The sequence below is a fragment of the Pleuronectes platessa genome, chromosome 12 (genome assembly GCF_947347685.1).
Source record: "Pleuronectes platessa chromosome 12, fPlePla1.1, whole genome shotgun sequence".
Taxonomy (NCBI): Eukaryota; Metazoa; Chordata; class Actinopteri; order Pleuronectiformes; family Pleuronectidae; genus Pleuronectes; species Pleuronectes platessa.
In genome coordinates, this window is record NC_070637.1 from 25,046,891 (window position 1) to 25,061,825 (window position 14,935).

Below are 14,935 nucleotides of genomic sequence, written 5' to 3' on the forward strand. Positions count from 1 at the left end.
TCCTCCTCCTCCTCCTCCTCCTCCTCCTCCTCCTCTCTTTCTTGTGTTGCCTGCCCCTCCAGCTCCATTATGACACAAGGCTGAAGGAAAAGAAATACGAGGTAACGGGAGCAGAGTTTTCTCAAACGAGGAAGTTTCTGTTATTTTAATTATACCTCTTTACTTACTAACTATTTAATGTTAAGTCTGTAACTTGCACTCTCTGGTTTGGATTTTCTCTTTTCCCTAACCTCTGTGAGAATGTTCTCAGCATCTCGATCTCTGGCTCCTTACGTCCACTTCGCCCACGGCTCTTCTGAAAACACACATTTTAGCAGCTGTGTCTCAGGGGGTAGAGCGGGTCATACACCGACCAGAAGTCCAGCCGTTCGATCCCCGGCTCCATGTAGACTGAGTCTGTTCTGGTTGGCGGAGGCAGACATTCAGAAAAGACAGTAATTCTAGACTTTCCCTCGGGTTTGTCAAAGTGTGAGTTTCCACTCCAGCAGATTATTGAAGCTTGTCCTGTCTTTTCTGTCTCCCTCTCTCAGGTGTTCCCCGAATCACTGTGAGCACGGTGGCTCCTGCACTCAGTCCTGGAGCACCTTCCACTGCAACTGCTCCGGGACCAGCTACAGTGGAGCGACCTGTCACAGCTGTAAGAGCAGATCTTCTTCTTCACAGATCAGAGGCACAGTCTGGATTCTGTGCATGTGTGTGTAGGTGGTTCCTCTAATGAGGCTTTAGTGTCAGGTTCCTGTGGACGCTGGAGGAGCTGAGGGTCAAAGAGAGAGGGATTTAGAGGATGAGCTGCAGAAAGAGAGGAAGAGGAGAAGGTGAAGATGTTGTTAAAGTGATTTCATGAGGTATATCGTTTTGTACTGGAAATGTAAATATATTTTTATAAAGTGCTCTTCCTGCACTCTTCAGCCCAAACGATCATTATAACATTTAGTAAAGTAACAATTTAAATGTGCACAGAACACATTTAAATTAAAGTTTTCTTTCCTGTTTCTAAATGATTTGTGCATTGTTCTGTATTCATGTTGTGTGATAACGTGAAGAGGACGGTCAGTGTTGATTTGTTGTAGTCCGACTTCAATTCCTCAGGAAACAGCAGCACTTTGCAGAGATGCTTAACATGCAAAGTGCTGCTGGGGACAACATCACAAACACAGACACAAAACTAGAGTCGAGCTGAGGCTTGAAGACTTGGGTGAGGGAAATTGGTGAAATCATCAAACATATCAAAGAATAGATCTGTCCGTGTTCCATCAAGTTTCATGGAAATCTGCTTTTTGTGTAATTCTCCAGACAAACAAACTAACACACTTTGGAACAGTGGTGAAAAAAACAACCTCCTCATCTTGTGATTCCTCCTTTACTCATCAGAAGTCCTGGTTTTGATTAGAATGATTCAAACGACTGGTCCCTGAGATCTCTCCATCTCTCCAGGAGAGAGAGAGAGAGAGAGAGAGAGAGTCTGATGCTGTGTGTCTGTGTCTCCTCAGCGATTCACGAGCCGTCCTGTGAAGCGTACAAACACAAAGGCAACACGTCCGGGTTCTATTACATCGATGTGGACGGCAGCGGCCCCATCGGACCTCAGCTCATATACTGCAACGTGACAGGTGGCAGACACACACATCAACACACACTGGTGTCCAGCTTCTCCTCCTCCTCTCTCTCTCTCTCTCTCTCTCTCTCTCTTTATCAGTGAGACACACACATCAACACACACTGGTGTCCAGCTTCTCCTCCTCTCTCTCTGTCTCTCTCTCTCTCTCTTTATCAGTGAGACACACACAGAAAATGAAACTTGCATTGTGTTGTTCTGTCTCCACCAGAGGACGTGACGTGGACGGTGATTCAGCACAACAACACCGAGCTGACCCGGGTTCGCCCGTCGGGGGGGAAGACTCGTCACTCGGCTCGCTTTGAGTACGAGTCCAAAGACGAGCAGCTGGCCGCCGTCGTGGGCCAATCAGAGCACTGCGAGCAGGAGCTGACCTATCACTGCAGGAGGTCACGTCTTCTCCACGCACCAGGTCAGGAGCAGGGGGCATGTGACACCACGTAGAAGATCCTGATGTTTACTACTGCACCAAATTACACACACTCAGATATTAGTGACCGAGGATGTTGTTTCAGATTGTTCAGCCCTGTGAGGCAGATTGTGATTTATGAATCTGTGTGTGTGTGTGTGTGTGTTCCAGACGGCTCCCCTCTCAGCTGGTGGGTGGGGGGTCCAGGTGAAGGTCAGAGACAGACCCACTGGGCCGGAGCCCCCCCGGGCAGCCAGCGCTGCTCCTGCAGCCTGCGACAGACCTGTGTGGATCCCAGTCACCAGTGCAACTGTGACGCTGACCACACCGACTGGTACGGCTCAGTTATTAATGTCAACGTAGACTACGTGATTTGGAAATATGATGAAATGACACATTGGCCCTGCCTGGTTTAATTCATAAGGTCGTAGACGAGTAAACGATCTTAACGGGCAGATCCAGTTTACTAATGATCCTGTTTACGAGACGCACTTTAATCTGTAAACAATATTTAATTCGGTTTTAATAATGCATCCTCTGTGTTTACTTTCATTTGTGTTGATGAATTTTCCCTTTTTGCTCCTTTGTCACCAACGATAACGATGATCAGACTATTTATTATTCTCTCTCTCTCTCTCTCTCGTCTCTCTCTCTCTCTCTTGTCCTTCTCGTCCTTCTCGTTCTAAAGATAACACTTCATATTTCTTCTTCCTGTAATCTGATGTTTCTCCTCCTGATGGTTCTGTTTACTCCTCCTTCGACCTTCCTCTTCCTTCCAGGGCGAATGACTCGGGCCTGTTGACCCACAAGGAGAACCTGCCGGTCAGATCCCTGGTTCTGGGCGATGTGCACCGGCCCGGCTCGGAAGGCGCCTACAGGGTGGGACCACTGCGATGCCATGGAGACAGTAAGTCCAGTCCAGAGCCATCATTGTCTTAAAGATGGAGGACATGACAACCGCCCCCTGGTGGCTGGCTGTAGTACAGGTTAAATACCTGCCTCCTCCATGTTAGTAGAAGGGACAGGGACCACACTAAAAAAGTAAAAGTAGATACTAATAGATTTCATTTTAGGTAGACACACTGATGCATGTTCAAATGTAAATTTTGAAGTGATTCTGTGGTTTTTTTTAATGTTGATTGACAGCTGCTAACGTAAATCACTGCCCCGATAGCTACTGTGCAGCCTCTGGCTCCAAATGACATAATCGGCACAATAGGGGATATTTGTGTTCGGATATCTTGGCTTAATCTCGTCCATGTTTATGTGCAGTCAATGGTCATGTCTCAGTTCCTCTTCTAAACTCGTAATAAATATATTTAATTTGTTTTTTCAGAAAATGTGTGGAACGCTGCGTTCTTCGAGAAGGAGACCTCGTATCTCCACTTTCCCACGTTCCACGGGGAGCTGAGCGCCGACATCTCCTTCCTGTTTAAGACCACTTCATCCTCCGGCGTCTTCCTGGAGAACCTGGGCATCAAGGACTTCATCCGGATCGAGCTCAGCTGTAAGTGGAAAGCTCTCAGGTTGAGACGTCTGATCTGGACGGCTCTTCGATGTGGAGCCCGACCTGAGCAGGAGGGATCATGGTGGTGGCTGCAGCTTCATCTGGAGAGAACTCAGCTGGGGGGGGGGGGGGATGCTCCTGCCTCCAACTCCGCCTCAGATCCTTTAAACCCCAGAAAAGAAATATACCTTTCCAGCAACTCCACCGTTTAATTTTCCTCCTCTGGGAAATCACGTTTCCTTTACAACCACCACAGTCCTCTGCTGTTGAGATATCATCGTACGTCACAGTTCATCACCGTTCACATGGCTTGAGCTGCTGTAGCTCTCCACAGGAAGGAGTTGTATCATTTTATGTGACTTGCTAAAGCTAATGTAGCGTGACTGTGTAGCTGAACTTCATAGAATCAGACGTCTTCATGACGGACAATATATTTTCTGACAAGACACAAAGGTTTAAAATCAGGGTTTAAACTCCAGGCAGCCATCTGCTCTCTACCCTTCAACTGATGACAGTATATGTAATGTTTGCTAGTGATTGATTGTGTTGAGTTAATGTTGATTTCTACTAAATGACTTAAAGAAGTTATTTATCTTTGCTGGTTGTCAAATCTGCAGCTGTCCAGTCGTCGTTGTAACTCGCTGTCACGACAAACGCTCTCTGGTGTGTCGTCCTTCTGAGCCGCTTGGTGTTTGTTTTCTTTGCTCTAATGATTAATTACTTGAGTCTGAATATATATATATATTGTTTTCTCATCAGTGTCGAGTGGCTCCTCACTTTAATTGTCTCCTGGACCTGGAGCTGTCTTGAGGGAACAAGAGTCCTCGGTGAAAACAGATAGAAACACAAAGAGTCGTTTACAGTCGAGCAGCAAATGAGAAATCAAACCAGGTGCAGGACGATCACACGGCACTTTGCAGGTAGAAGGATATCATCAGGGGATTTTAATGGTCCTGTCTTTTCTGGATTGGTAAATGAATACTGCAGGTTTGGTTTTAAACGATGATGAGAACAACAGCTGCAACAACTGGATCATGTGCTTTCAGAAATTCAACAGGAGCTTGTTTGGACTGTATTTATAACTTTTGGGTATAATTTTAGTTTCATCCATGTCCCATCTGCTAACATGGAGGAGGCAGGGTTTGTGACCTGCGCTGCATACTTTGGCTTCACTGTCGTCCATCTTTATATTCAGTCTATGGGGGGAACACGGCTGCAGAGAGAAATGATGAGTTGATAATATGATGTTGATGTTGACGACCTGTTCCCTCCTCCCTGCTGCAGCCTCCACCGAGGTCCTCTTCTCCTTCGACGTGGGGAACGGTCCCCTGGAGGTCGGCGTGAAGGCCGCCTCCCCCCTCGATGACGACAGGTGGCATCGCGTCCGAGCCGAGCGCAACGTCAAGGAGGCGACGCTTCAGCTCGACGAGCTCCCCGCTGCCGCTCGGGAGGCTCCAGCTGACGGACACATTCACCTGCAGCTGAACAGCCAGCTCTTCATAGGTGTGTGTGTCTGTGTGTGTATCTGTGTGTGTCTGTGTGTATGTGTGTGTGTGTGTGTGTGTGTGTGTCTGTGTGTGTGTGCAACTCAAAACTGCCCTTTACAACATCATTATAGAAAGAATAACCTACAATATTCAGACAAGGTATTTGTCCAACTAGTTATTACTTTTCTTCACATTTCCAAATTCCAGAACAACTTGTCACAATATTCAAACTCAATCAATCAGTCGAGAGCAGTTCTCATTACCCGGGTGAGTTTGAAACTCTGAGTTGGAGGTTGTAACGAGAGAAGTCACAAAAAAATTATCTCAGGAGACTAAATTCTGCCAGGGACGAGGGAGAATAAGTGTCCCAGTCAGGACGGGCAGGACAAGCAACATGTCAGAGAGAGGGACAGTCCGTCCACTTCCCAGATGTGGACCATCAGCCTGGTGCTCGGCCGCCAGGCAGACGGCTCAGAAAAGGCTCCTTAACTTTCTCACCTGCCAGTTTGTGTTTCACTGCATTTCATCACTTGGTAATCTGAATAATTCAGCAGGAGGCTGGTGACAGAGGTTGTGTCTGGAAGTTGTTGAGCAAATATTAAAATCAGATACCGTCTGTGTCTCTGTGCAGTTCCATTACAGATGTGATGTGGAGTGAAAAGAGTCTTCAAACATGCTGAAGTTGCATAAGCAGCCACAGAGAACGTCATGTATTTTGGATAAAGTAATGGAGCTCAGAAAGAGATATAAAACAGAGTTGATGGTCGTATATATAACTGTGAAGGATACACAACGTAATGAAAATGTCAAGGTTGGTTCTCATACCGTCCAGAAAATGAATAGAAGCTCTGGTGGAGATAATATAGAAGCTGCCACCTGCAGTGTTCCCTCAACGATCTGTAGGTAAAAGATAGAAAAGTATGTGTCCTGCAGAAGTGACTGGAATGAAATTAGCTCCATAAATGATCAGTCAACTAATCAATCAGATTGAAAATTCATCTACAAGAATCGTGTTAATAGAATCATTGCTTCAAGTCGTTTATCAACAGAAACATCCCAAAGCTCTAACTTCTCAAATCAGCTCAGAATCGATCCTCTCAGACCAAAGTGTGGAGTGAGGCTGTTTCCTGTGTGTCCTCAGGGGGCACAGCCTCCAGGCAGAAGGGCTTCCGGGGATGTATCCGCGCTCTGCAGCTGAACGGCGTCACCCTGGACCTGGAGGAGAGAGCCAGGATCACCCCCGGGGTTCAGGCGGGGTGTCCGGGCCACTGCAGCAGCTACGGCTCCCTGTGCCAGAACCAGGGCCGCTGCGTGGAGAGAACCAGGAGCTTCTCCTGCAGCTGTGGCCCGTCGGCCTTCACCGGAGCGTTCTGCGACCGAGGTACGAGTCTGAAGGGATCTGAAAATAAACCAGTGTGGAGGGGGGGCAGAAACAATCAGCAGCCCTGTCGCTGCCCAGCTGCTCGACACACCTCTGTGCACTCAACACATCAGAACCTCATTCTACACAGCTGCTAATCGTCCTGATCGGGGGGGAATTGTGATATAAGACGTTTATCTCGAAGTCAATTATAAAGTTTGTGATTGGCTGATTTGAAGTGTTTGTGTTTAACCATCAATCATCGACTTTCTACTTTATACCAGAGTTACAAAGTACTTGTGTTGTTCTTTACTGCAGGAAAACACTGAAGTTAAAATCCATATAACAGCAGAGGTTTGCTTTTTAAAACCATGTGATCAGACTTATGTGGAAACCTTTGCTCCATTAAAGTCCCCCTATTGTAAAATCTAGTTTTTAAACATTTATATATGATAAGAAACATATATATCCCTCCCCCTTGCAGAGGTCTCAGCCAGCTTCAAGGCGAGGACCTCCATCAGCTACCCGTTGGAGGAGCAGGCGGCGACCGGGCCGAGCAGGAGCAGCGGCGTGGCCTCCTCCATCTCCTCGGACGTGACCCTGAGAGCGGAGAACATCTCCCTGAGCTTCAGGACCAATCAGAGCCCCTCGCTGCTGCTCTACGTCGGCTCCTCCCACAGAGAGTACCTGGCTCTGCTGCTCGACGAGCACGGTGAGCGCTCTGCTCCTCTCACCTCTATCCTGATATTAATAATCATATATGATAATCTGTCCAGTGCTCAGTATTATGACAGCTGCATGTTCTTAACCAGTGCAAATTCAAAAGATAAACATAATCACAATCTATGAATTGCGATTATACTGTTTCCTCGTTTAATTAAGTTTAACAAATATACAGTTTGACTTCAAGGAGTTTTATTGGCGTGGGGAGTTTTTAAGGTTATGGTTCACATAAATATGAATTCATCTGAGAGCTGGAGGACTGTTGGGATCGTATCGGCTGTAAACAAATTCTCCTCCATTCAAATCCTGTTCTAGAAACTATAAAGACTTCAGTTAGAAAACAGAGACGTGTTTCATGTTCACTGACTCCCAGTGGGAATCTGTCAGCTCTGTGTCACTCTGCTCTGTCTCTCCTCCTATTGCAAATGCTAAGTGGTAAAAAAAAAGAATTAGCACGGATGAAAAACGATGAATTATGCAAACAAAACAAACGAATCTCCTCCATAATGTTCAGATTACTCTGTGGCCTCCTGAAGAACACAAGCATTCACGGCTATTACTCAAGATCGGCTCGTTTGAATTAGTCATCAGAAACTCTCTCACCCGTGGAAATCGAATGAATTAACTGGATTCTCTGCAGAGTTATTGGCAGCATTTGGCCCTAATTTCCTAAATATTGAATTCTTTTCAGTTTATTATTCAGCCGCTGTTGCCCTGGAACATCCACACTTCGCCTAATACATATTAAAACTTACTAATATACATTTCTATTAACATAGATGATCGGTGCAAGGACAAATTTAGCAAATAAAGACAATTTGGTGTAAAAAGGTTTATTTTAAAAGTTAAAATTGTGGATAATTGCAGCATTTAATCAGTGAACAAACACAAATGTTTGTTTAATTTGTTAGTCAGAAAGCCAGTGTGATGTTGTGTTGATTGTTGTGTGTTCAGAGAAGCTGGAGGTGCGATACAGACTCGACAGCAGCAGAGACGCAGAAATCCTGAGGAGCAAATCGAGGAGCCTCGCCGACGGGCGTCTCCACACGGTTTCTATCAGCCGACGGGCAGAGGCTGTTTCTGTGCAGGTATCGAACACACGTACACACGAGAGGCTGCTCTGCTCAGATGAGTCAGCCTCACGTTCTCAGCAGCTTCTGTCAACTCCAGCAACCGGAGGGAGAAGAACGAGGAGACAGCAGGGCCGAGCTGCAGGAAACATTCAGACGTGATGAAGCTTGAGATGCAAACTTTCCACATGCTCCTTCCCCGGCTGGGCTCAGCTGAGTTAGAGTATAACCTCGAGGAACCTGATTCACAGAGGATCTTCATTTAAGCTCAAGTTGTACGCTGATGATACACAACTGTTCTCAGCAGCTCATTCAAGACCTCTTCACATCTAATACCAGGGAGCAGGACACTGTCATATCCAGATAATTATCATCTGGGGTCCACTCACCAGACCATGAGCTTCTATCCATCTTTGTTTATGTTTACTTTAGGTTAAGAAACATTTAAAACACTACAGAATGTTTTACCTCTTAAAACATGTGGTTATTTTCTCCCTATCTGTGATAACTGGGTTATTTCTCCTTCAGATTGACCAGGACACCGAAGAGGACTTCAATCTGACGTCTGACGTGGAATTCAACGGCATCAGATTGCTGACTCTTGGCAAAGTGCACCGTAAGTGAGAGGGTATCGAACGCCCGGGACTTTACAAGCTGCAGTGGGATCTGAACCCATCTAGATTTTCATTCATCAAATCACGACACATTTGTTTTGACGGAAACAACAGGATGAGATTATGTGACACAGCTTTTCACTGGTGCCATGTTTTCAGGGATCTGTGTGACCTTGAAACTATATTTCACAAATACAGATTCAAATCTTCTATTTAACAACAAACACTGGATTTCTTACCGAAAGTGTTTTACTGGACGTTCCTGGCAAATGACCACAACGTGTCTTGATATCCCGGTCTATGCAACACCTGCACCACTTGTATTAACAACTTTCCAAACTTACCAGATCATGTACTCCTCCATATAAAGGTCATAACAACTCTAGGGCTGCTGAGGTTATGTTTGCTCCGGTGACATTGAGTATATTTGTTGTATATAGCTACAGAACAAATAAACATACTTCCATGAGTTTGAATTCTAACGTTTGGCCAGATATGGTAAATATATACCTCAGGTTGCTCTGATACAGAATTTTAAGACTGAAGGATTAAAACAATGTACATACTCATTATTTACTTTATAAAACCTGGATATTGCTTTCATAACATGTGAGACGGTTCTATTGAACTACCTGTGCTCCTGTTTCCTGACCTCCTGGTGCTCGGTGACACAGATCTGATGTGTAGCGGAGTCATGACAGCAGCGTGACTCACTTTGTCATGACCTAGTTGTGTTCTTTATGGATTGTGCCCTCGGAGACAGACTAAGAAAAAGGTTGTTAATGAGACGAGAGGCGCTGGGACTTCCTGACCCGGGTGTAGCACGGCTACTGCAAAACGTCCAGTCTGTCCTCATCGGCATGTCTTGATTGAATCAATGATACGAGGCTTTAATAGGTCAAATTAGACAAGTAGAAAATGTTTCATGAATATAACGTCCAGGGAAACTGTTTCTCTGCAGAGCCCGGGGAGATGGACCCGGAGCTGGCCCGGCTCGGCTCGCTGGGTTTCACTGGCTGCCTCTCCGCCGTCCTCTTCAACTCCATCAGCCCTCTGAAGGCCGCCCTGCTCCACCCGGACACCAGCCCCGTCACCGTCACCGGCCCGCTGGTCCCGTCCCTCTGCGGCTCCACTTCAACCAATCCCCACGCGGCAGAAACCATACATCACCGATCAGGTCAGAGGGACAATGAGCTCTTCCTGCTTTAGCCAACAACACGAGAAGGAAAGTGATGTACATGGCACAAAACCAAGAAGTTGTTGAAAGCTCAACATTCACGGTTCTGTTCGACCTTCTCCGCAACTTTCACACAAAAGTTTGTCTCATCATAATTCTTCCTCTCTTGGGAAGAGTTCTCCCAGAGGCTCGGTTTAAGAACTGTGTTGTGTGAAGCTTCATCATCAGTCAAGTGAAGAGGATTTAAATTTCACTTCAACTTTAAAACCAGTAAGAAAGATATTTGTCTTCACAGTTAAAGGTTCAGGACGTCTCCGACTCTCAGGATCTGCTCTGCAATGTCAGAACCTTCAGGAAGGTTTCTAGTTTTTGTCTTGCGTCGGGTTTTACAATGTCAAACGTGTTTCTCATAGAAAACTCTCGGCTGTTAAATGGATCATAATGGGAGTCCTAACTGGTTTTCTGAATGCCGCAGTTTTCTTAAAATCAAAAGATTGATTGAAAACACTGATGAATTTCCTCAAGCAAGTTTCCAGACATTCATTTTCACAATAAATGACTGACAGAAAAACATGGAAAACAAAAGCTCCAGGACCAGAAAGGCCAGTTGGTCGCAGCCTGAGTCCCAGTTGGTTGTGGTTTGGATCTGGTTTGTAGGGAGATGGGAACGTCAGTGTGTTGAAGGCATCAGAGTGGGATGCCAGGATGGAGCTGGCAGAGCAGACTGGGAACCATCAATCTGAACAGGCAGCAGCAGACAGGGACGTGGACCTGGCAGCTTGTGGACCTGAGGTTCCAGAGCCGGGGGTTTTCTGCTGCATTGGCTCGGAGCAATGATTCAGATGATCAGCTGCAGGTGCTCAGGCTGAAGAGCAGAACCAGAACATTCACACACATCATGCAAACAGAGACTGGAGCCAAACATGAAACACGAGGAAGTCGGGGAACAACAGGAAAACAAGAGATTTCTCTCTCAGCACTGCTTTAATCTTAAGTTTTATGTTGATGCAGCAGAAAGAATATAAAGACTTTCAGAGCAGTTCACAGGATTGTGTCCTCTTGTCTTTCCTTTCTCACCTTGTCTTCTGTCTGTCTCTCTCTGTGCTGCAGGTCAGTCTGGACCCGTGGAGACAGGTCAGCCTCTGGTCAACGCCATGAGGACTGACTCAGCTTTAATTGGAGGTAACTATCATCAGTCACGTAGAGAAAGCAGTGAGGACGTTTCAGTTTATGTTTCTTTTCTTTCCCTCTCTAAATCTGAGAGCAGAAGAACTTCTCACACTGAAGAAACGTCTAAACACTGAACCGCTCGCTGTGTAAATGAAAAGCCTCAAAAGCCCCCGAGCCGTCCCTCACGCAGCAGGCCCGCGTCCGAGTACACAAAAGCAAACAACTAACTAATTGGAATAAAAATGACGTTATTCTCCAGGCACAAAGAGCGTCCATTTGTGTTATTAGCTACCGTCGGTGCAGAGAGCCTGTAATAGCTGGAGCCGCCCTGGGAGCCTGAAGGAACAGAGCGCAGCACTAATGATGGAGCAGAAGCAATTTGTTTTCCGGATCCTGTTTGGCCACTTCCCAGTTGTTGTTTGGAGCAGGTGTTTTGATTTCACAGAACTCAGTCTCCTATCGGCTTCTCAGGGTTCTGATTTACACCGTTTGAAAAGAAAGATTTCACAAAGTCCCACAGTGATGTCATCTTCTTCAGTGGGAACAATAACAGACACACAGAGTTTTCACCTCTGTCCGTTTATCAGTGGGTTGGTTTGTTTGTTTGTTTGATGGAAAGACATCAGGGAAGAACCCGCTCTATTGTGTTTGTTTGATCCAGTCTCGACTTCATGAGACGTGTGTTTAAACTCATTTAAAACATTTTGTGCACACGCAGTTCAAATGCCACACACACACACACACACACACACACACACACACACTTTTCACAGATTATAACACACTTGATCCACAGTTCAGCTTCAGCTGTTTTGAGGTCAAAAGGAAGTTGTGTTGTGTTGCTTCAGGCTCGAATGTGTTGGTAGTTGACTTAGAGTTTACTTTGGAGTTGAGGAGAGATTTCTTTCTGCTGGTTGGGCTTTAAAAGTCCATCATGGTTTTGATTCTCTTGCTTCTTAACGAACATTTATCTTAGTTGAGAGTAAGAAGGTTGAATGTTCTCTTAACTGAGCTGCTGTAATGTCTCCCCTCTCTTCTGTGCAGGTGTGATAGCGGTGGTGATCTTTGTGGCGGTGGCTGCGTTAGCCGTGACGGCCAGACTCCTCTACGGGAGGCCGGGGGCGTGTCAGAGCCAGGACATCAAAACAGTCAAACCGGAAGACGTCCCCGAGCTGCCGTTCAGCAGCCAGACCAACAACATCCCCAGTGAGAACCAGAGGGAGTTTTTCATTTAGCTGCAGCTTCGACCTGTTGCCGGTGTCGGGGCCGAGGAGACAGACGGAGACGGACGGAGACGGACGGAGACGGACGGAGAGACTCGTCCAGCTTCCGTCCTTTGCACTAAAAACTGAGGCTGAGACGTGAGAGAGCAAACAGGAGGCGTCTGTGGTTGTATTTTTGTAAAGACTGTAAATAGATGCACAAAAAGTCAAAGAGTTGAATATCATTAGTTGGAACAATTGTAAATATACAAACGTGTACAAATTATGACTTTATATCAATTTTCTGTGTAGCTGAGATGTTGAAATAGTTAAATGACGTTGATATGAAACAGCTCTGTTTGTTCTGGGATCTTTTGAAAGTGTTTTCTGACAGATAATGAAGGTTTGATATTTTCAGTGAGTATTTGTCGGATGTTCAGAAGCTGAAGAATATTTAATTTAAAGTTTAACATCATGAGTTATAATTTTTTTCTTTTTACTCTTTGCACTTGTTGGATTAAATGGTCGAATAATCCAAACGTATCCGTTCACATTGAACATTTCTCATTTTCTCAGCAAGTTCTCTCTCAACCTGAAGCCAAATTTTTATTTCTTTCCCTTTATATCTTTTGCTTGATTTCTATTTCGGTTGTGAAAGATTTACAGTTAAAGAATTCCAGTCTTGTCATTCCCAAAATGGACGACACATCTCTCCTCCCTCTCACTGTCAAGAAATTGAGTTAAAATAACCCGATGCGTACTTTGACTTTTTACTTCTGTCCATGTCCCATCCACTAACATGGCTGAGGCGTGTTTTATGACCTATACAGAAGCCAGCCACCAGGGGGCGTGTTGTCGTCCATCTTGGTGGTTCCCAGCGTCGAGGCTTCTCTTCTGCATCACACTGATCTGCAGCCTTCCTGTTGTTTCTATGAGTTCCAGTTTAATTTTGTACAGATATTTTAAAAACACTTTTCTTTTCAGTGAAAATAAAATGATCAATCTTTTTTCTCTGGAGTGGTTTTATTTCCTTGGACCTGATTTATGATTGTACTTTGAAAAAAATGTATCTGACGAGTTCTCTGACCTTTTTAGTGTGGTTCATGTTCCATCCGCTAACATGGAGGAGGCCGGGTTTATACGCAATGCTGCAGCCAGCCACCAGATGGCGATCCAGACGATTTGGCTTCACCGTAGGGGAGTTGTCATGTCGTCAATCTTTATAAATATAAATTAAGTCAGAGTCAATAAATTAAATAAACTTATAATACATTTAAAATATAGAGAGTTCAGTTTATTGCTTAACAGCCTGAGGAAATCCTGATTAATCAGAGAACTTGATGCTTGATTGAATTATTTCTATGTCAAAAGAGGATGAAACAACAAATCTAATCAGCGTAAAGTTCCTTCTGTGAAAGTTGCCAGTTCGGTTCTTTGTTCTCCGTGGGTCATGTCTGATGAATATTAATATGCATCTGTCTGCAGAGAGGAGATAACTTCTCCTGTTGCTGCTTCGTGATGCGTTCAGGGGCTGGAGGCCGAGGTACAGCCTCTCCAGGCTTAAACACACACACACACAGACACACACACACACAGACACACACGCACACACTCACACTACAGGACCGTGATGATCCTGATGACAGCCGCTGGGTGGTTGTCTGCAGGTGTTATTTACAGAGAGGCAGCCGTGCATCAAATAACAGCTCATCAGGGAAAACGACCAGACGCCTTGTTGTTGTGACTCGTGATCTGACGACTCAGATCACGAGTCCAGGTGGTTTCATCTCAGTCGTCTGAAGTATAGACAATTAAATGAGTATTATGTTGGTCTCACAAAACCTGGGTTGTGAGACAGTGTGTAAATGATTTCATTAAAATTAAATTATAATGGGAGAAGCAACACCAGAACCGTGGGCTTCATTTGTGAGGAGGGACTCGTTATGAAACAGGATCTGTGGGGGGGGGGGGGGGGAGGCACCTGTAGGGTTATTTACTTTTAATATAGATGCATTATAAAGTGCATTTGAATCCTTTTCAGTTTTCAGAATAAAGTATCTATCAATCAATCAAGAAAAGCTTCAGCTCATATCAGACGCTGGTCTCAGAGAAATGTGAGAACATTGCAGGACTGAAGATTTGAGGCTGAATCAGGACGAGATGGTGATGATCCCTGGTACGTGTGAAGGTCTTCTGGTCAAGTTGCCCGCCACCAGTACATGTTAGCAGATGTGAGGGACATATATCTTCAGCTGTGCACCTCAACCTTCTCATGATCTTCAGGTAAATCCTGGAGGTCTCCAGGTTGTTATAGCACAGACATACCTCTGGTTAAATAGAGATTTCCACAGCCTGTTCAGAACAAGTGGAGCTTTGTGCTGCGTTCTCTCACAAACACTTTGTGGTCCTGACAATTAACCATCCGCCTGCTGTTTGATTGAAGATCTCATGAGAGCGCGGCAGCACGAACACCAACATCTCCACGAGTCACCAGAGGATCATAAACAACAGCTCAGACCTCTGGCTCTGCATCGCCCCAGCATCCATCATAATCACGCAGCCACATGCACACAGAATATGAATGTGATATTTATTGATGTT

General features: G+C 45.4%; 1 protein-coding gene across 1 annotated transcript in view; it reads left to right on the plus strand.

Moving 5' to 3' along the window:
• Positions 1-12,425, plus strand: part of LOC128453509 (contactin-associated protein-like 5) — a 28,387-nt gene extending 15,962 nt beyond the window's left edge. Inside the window, exons 9-22 of the mRNA XM_053436457.1 lie at positions 531-637; positions 1,491-1,610; positions 1,827-2,027; positions 2,196-2,358; positions 2,804-2,931; positions 3,361-3,531; positions 4,816-5,034; positions 6,160-6,399; positions 6,863-7,090; positions 8,056-8,189; positions 8,700-8,787; positions 9,747-9,962; positions 11,073-11,144; positions 12,177-12,425. Coding sequence (XP_053292432.1) covers positions 531-637; positions 1,491-1,610; positions 1,827-2,027; positions 2,196-2,358; positions 2,804-2,931; positions 3,361-3,531; positions 4,816-5,034; positions 6,160-6,399; positions 6,863-7,090; positions 8,056-8,189; positions 8,700-8,787; positions 9,747-9,962; positions 11,073-11,144; positions 12,177-12,367 — 2,278 coding nt within the window. The 3' untranslated portion in view covers positions 12,368-12,425. The remainder of the gene's footprint in view (positions 1-530; positions 638-1,490; positions 1,611-1,826; positions 2,028-2,195; positions 2,359-2,803; positions 2,932-3,360; positions 3,532-4,815; positions 5,035-6,159; positions 6,400-6,862; positions 7,091-8,055; positions 8,190-8,699; positions 8,788-9,746; positions 9,963-11,072; positions 11,145-12,176) is intronic.
• Positions 12,426-14,935: the final 2,510 nt, after the last annotated feature.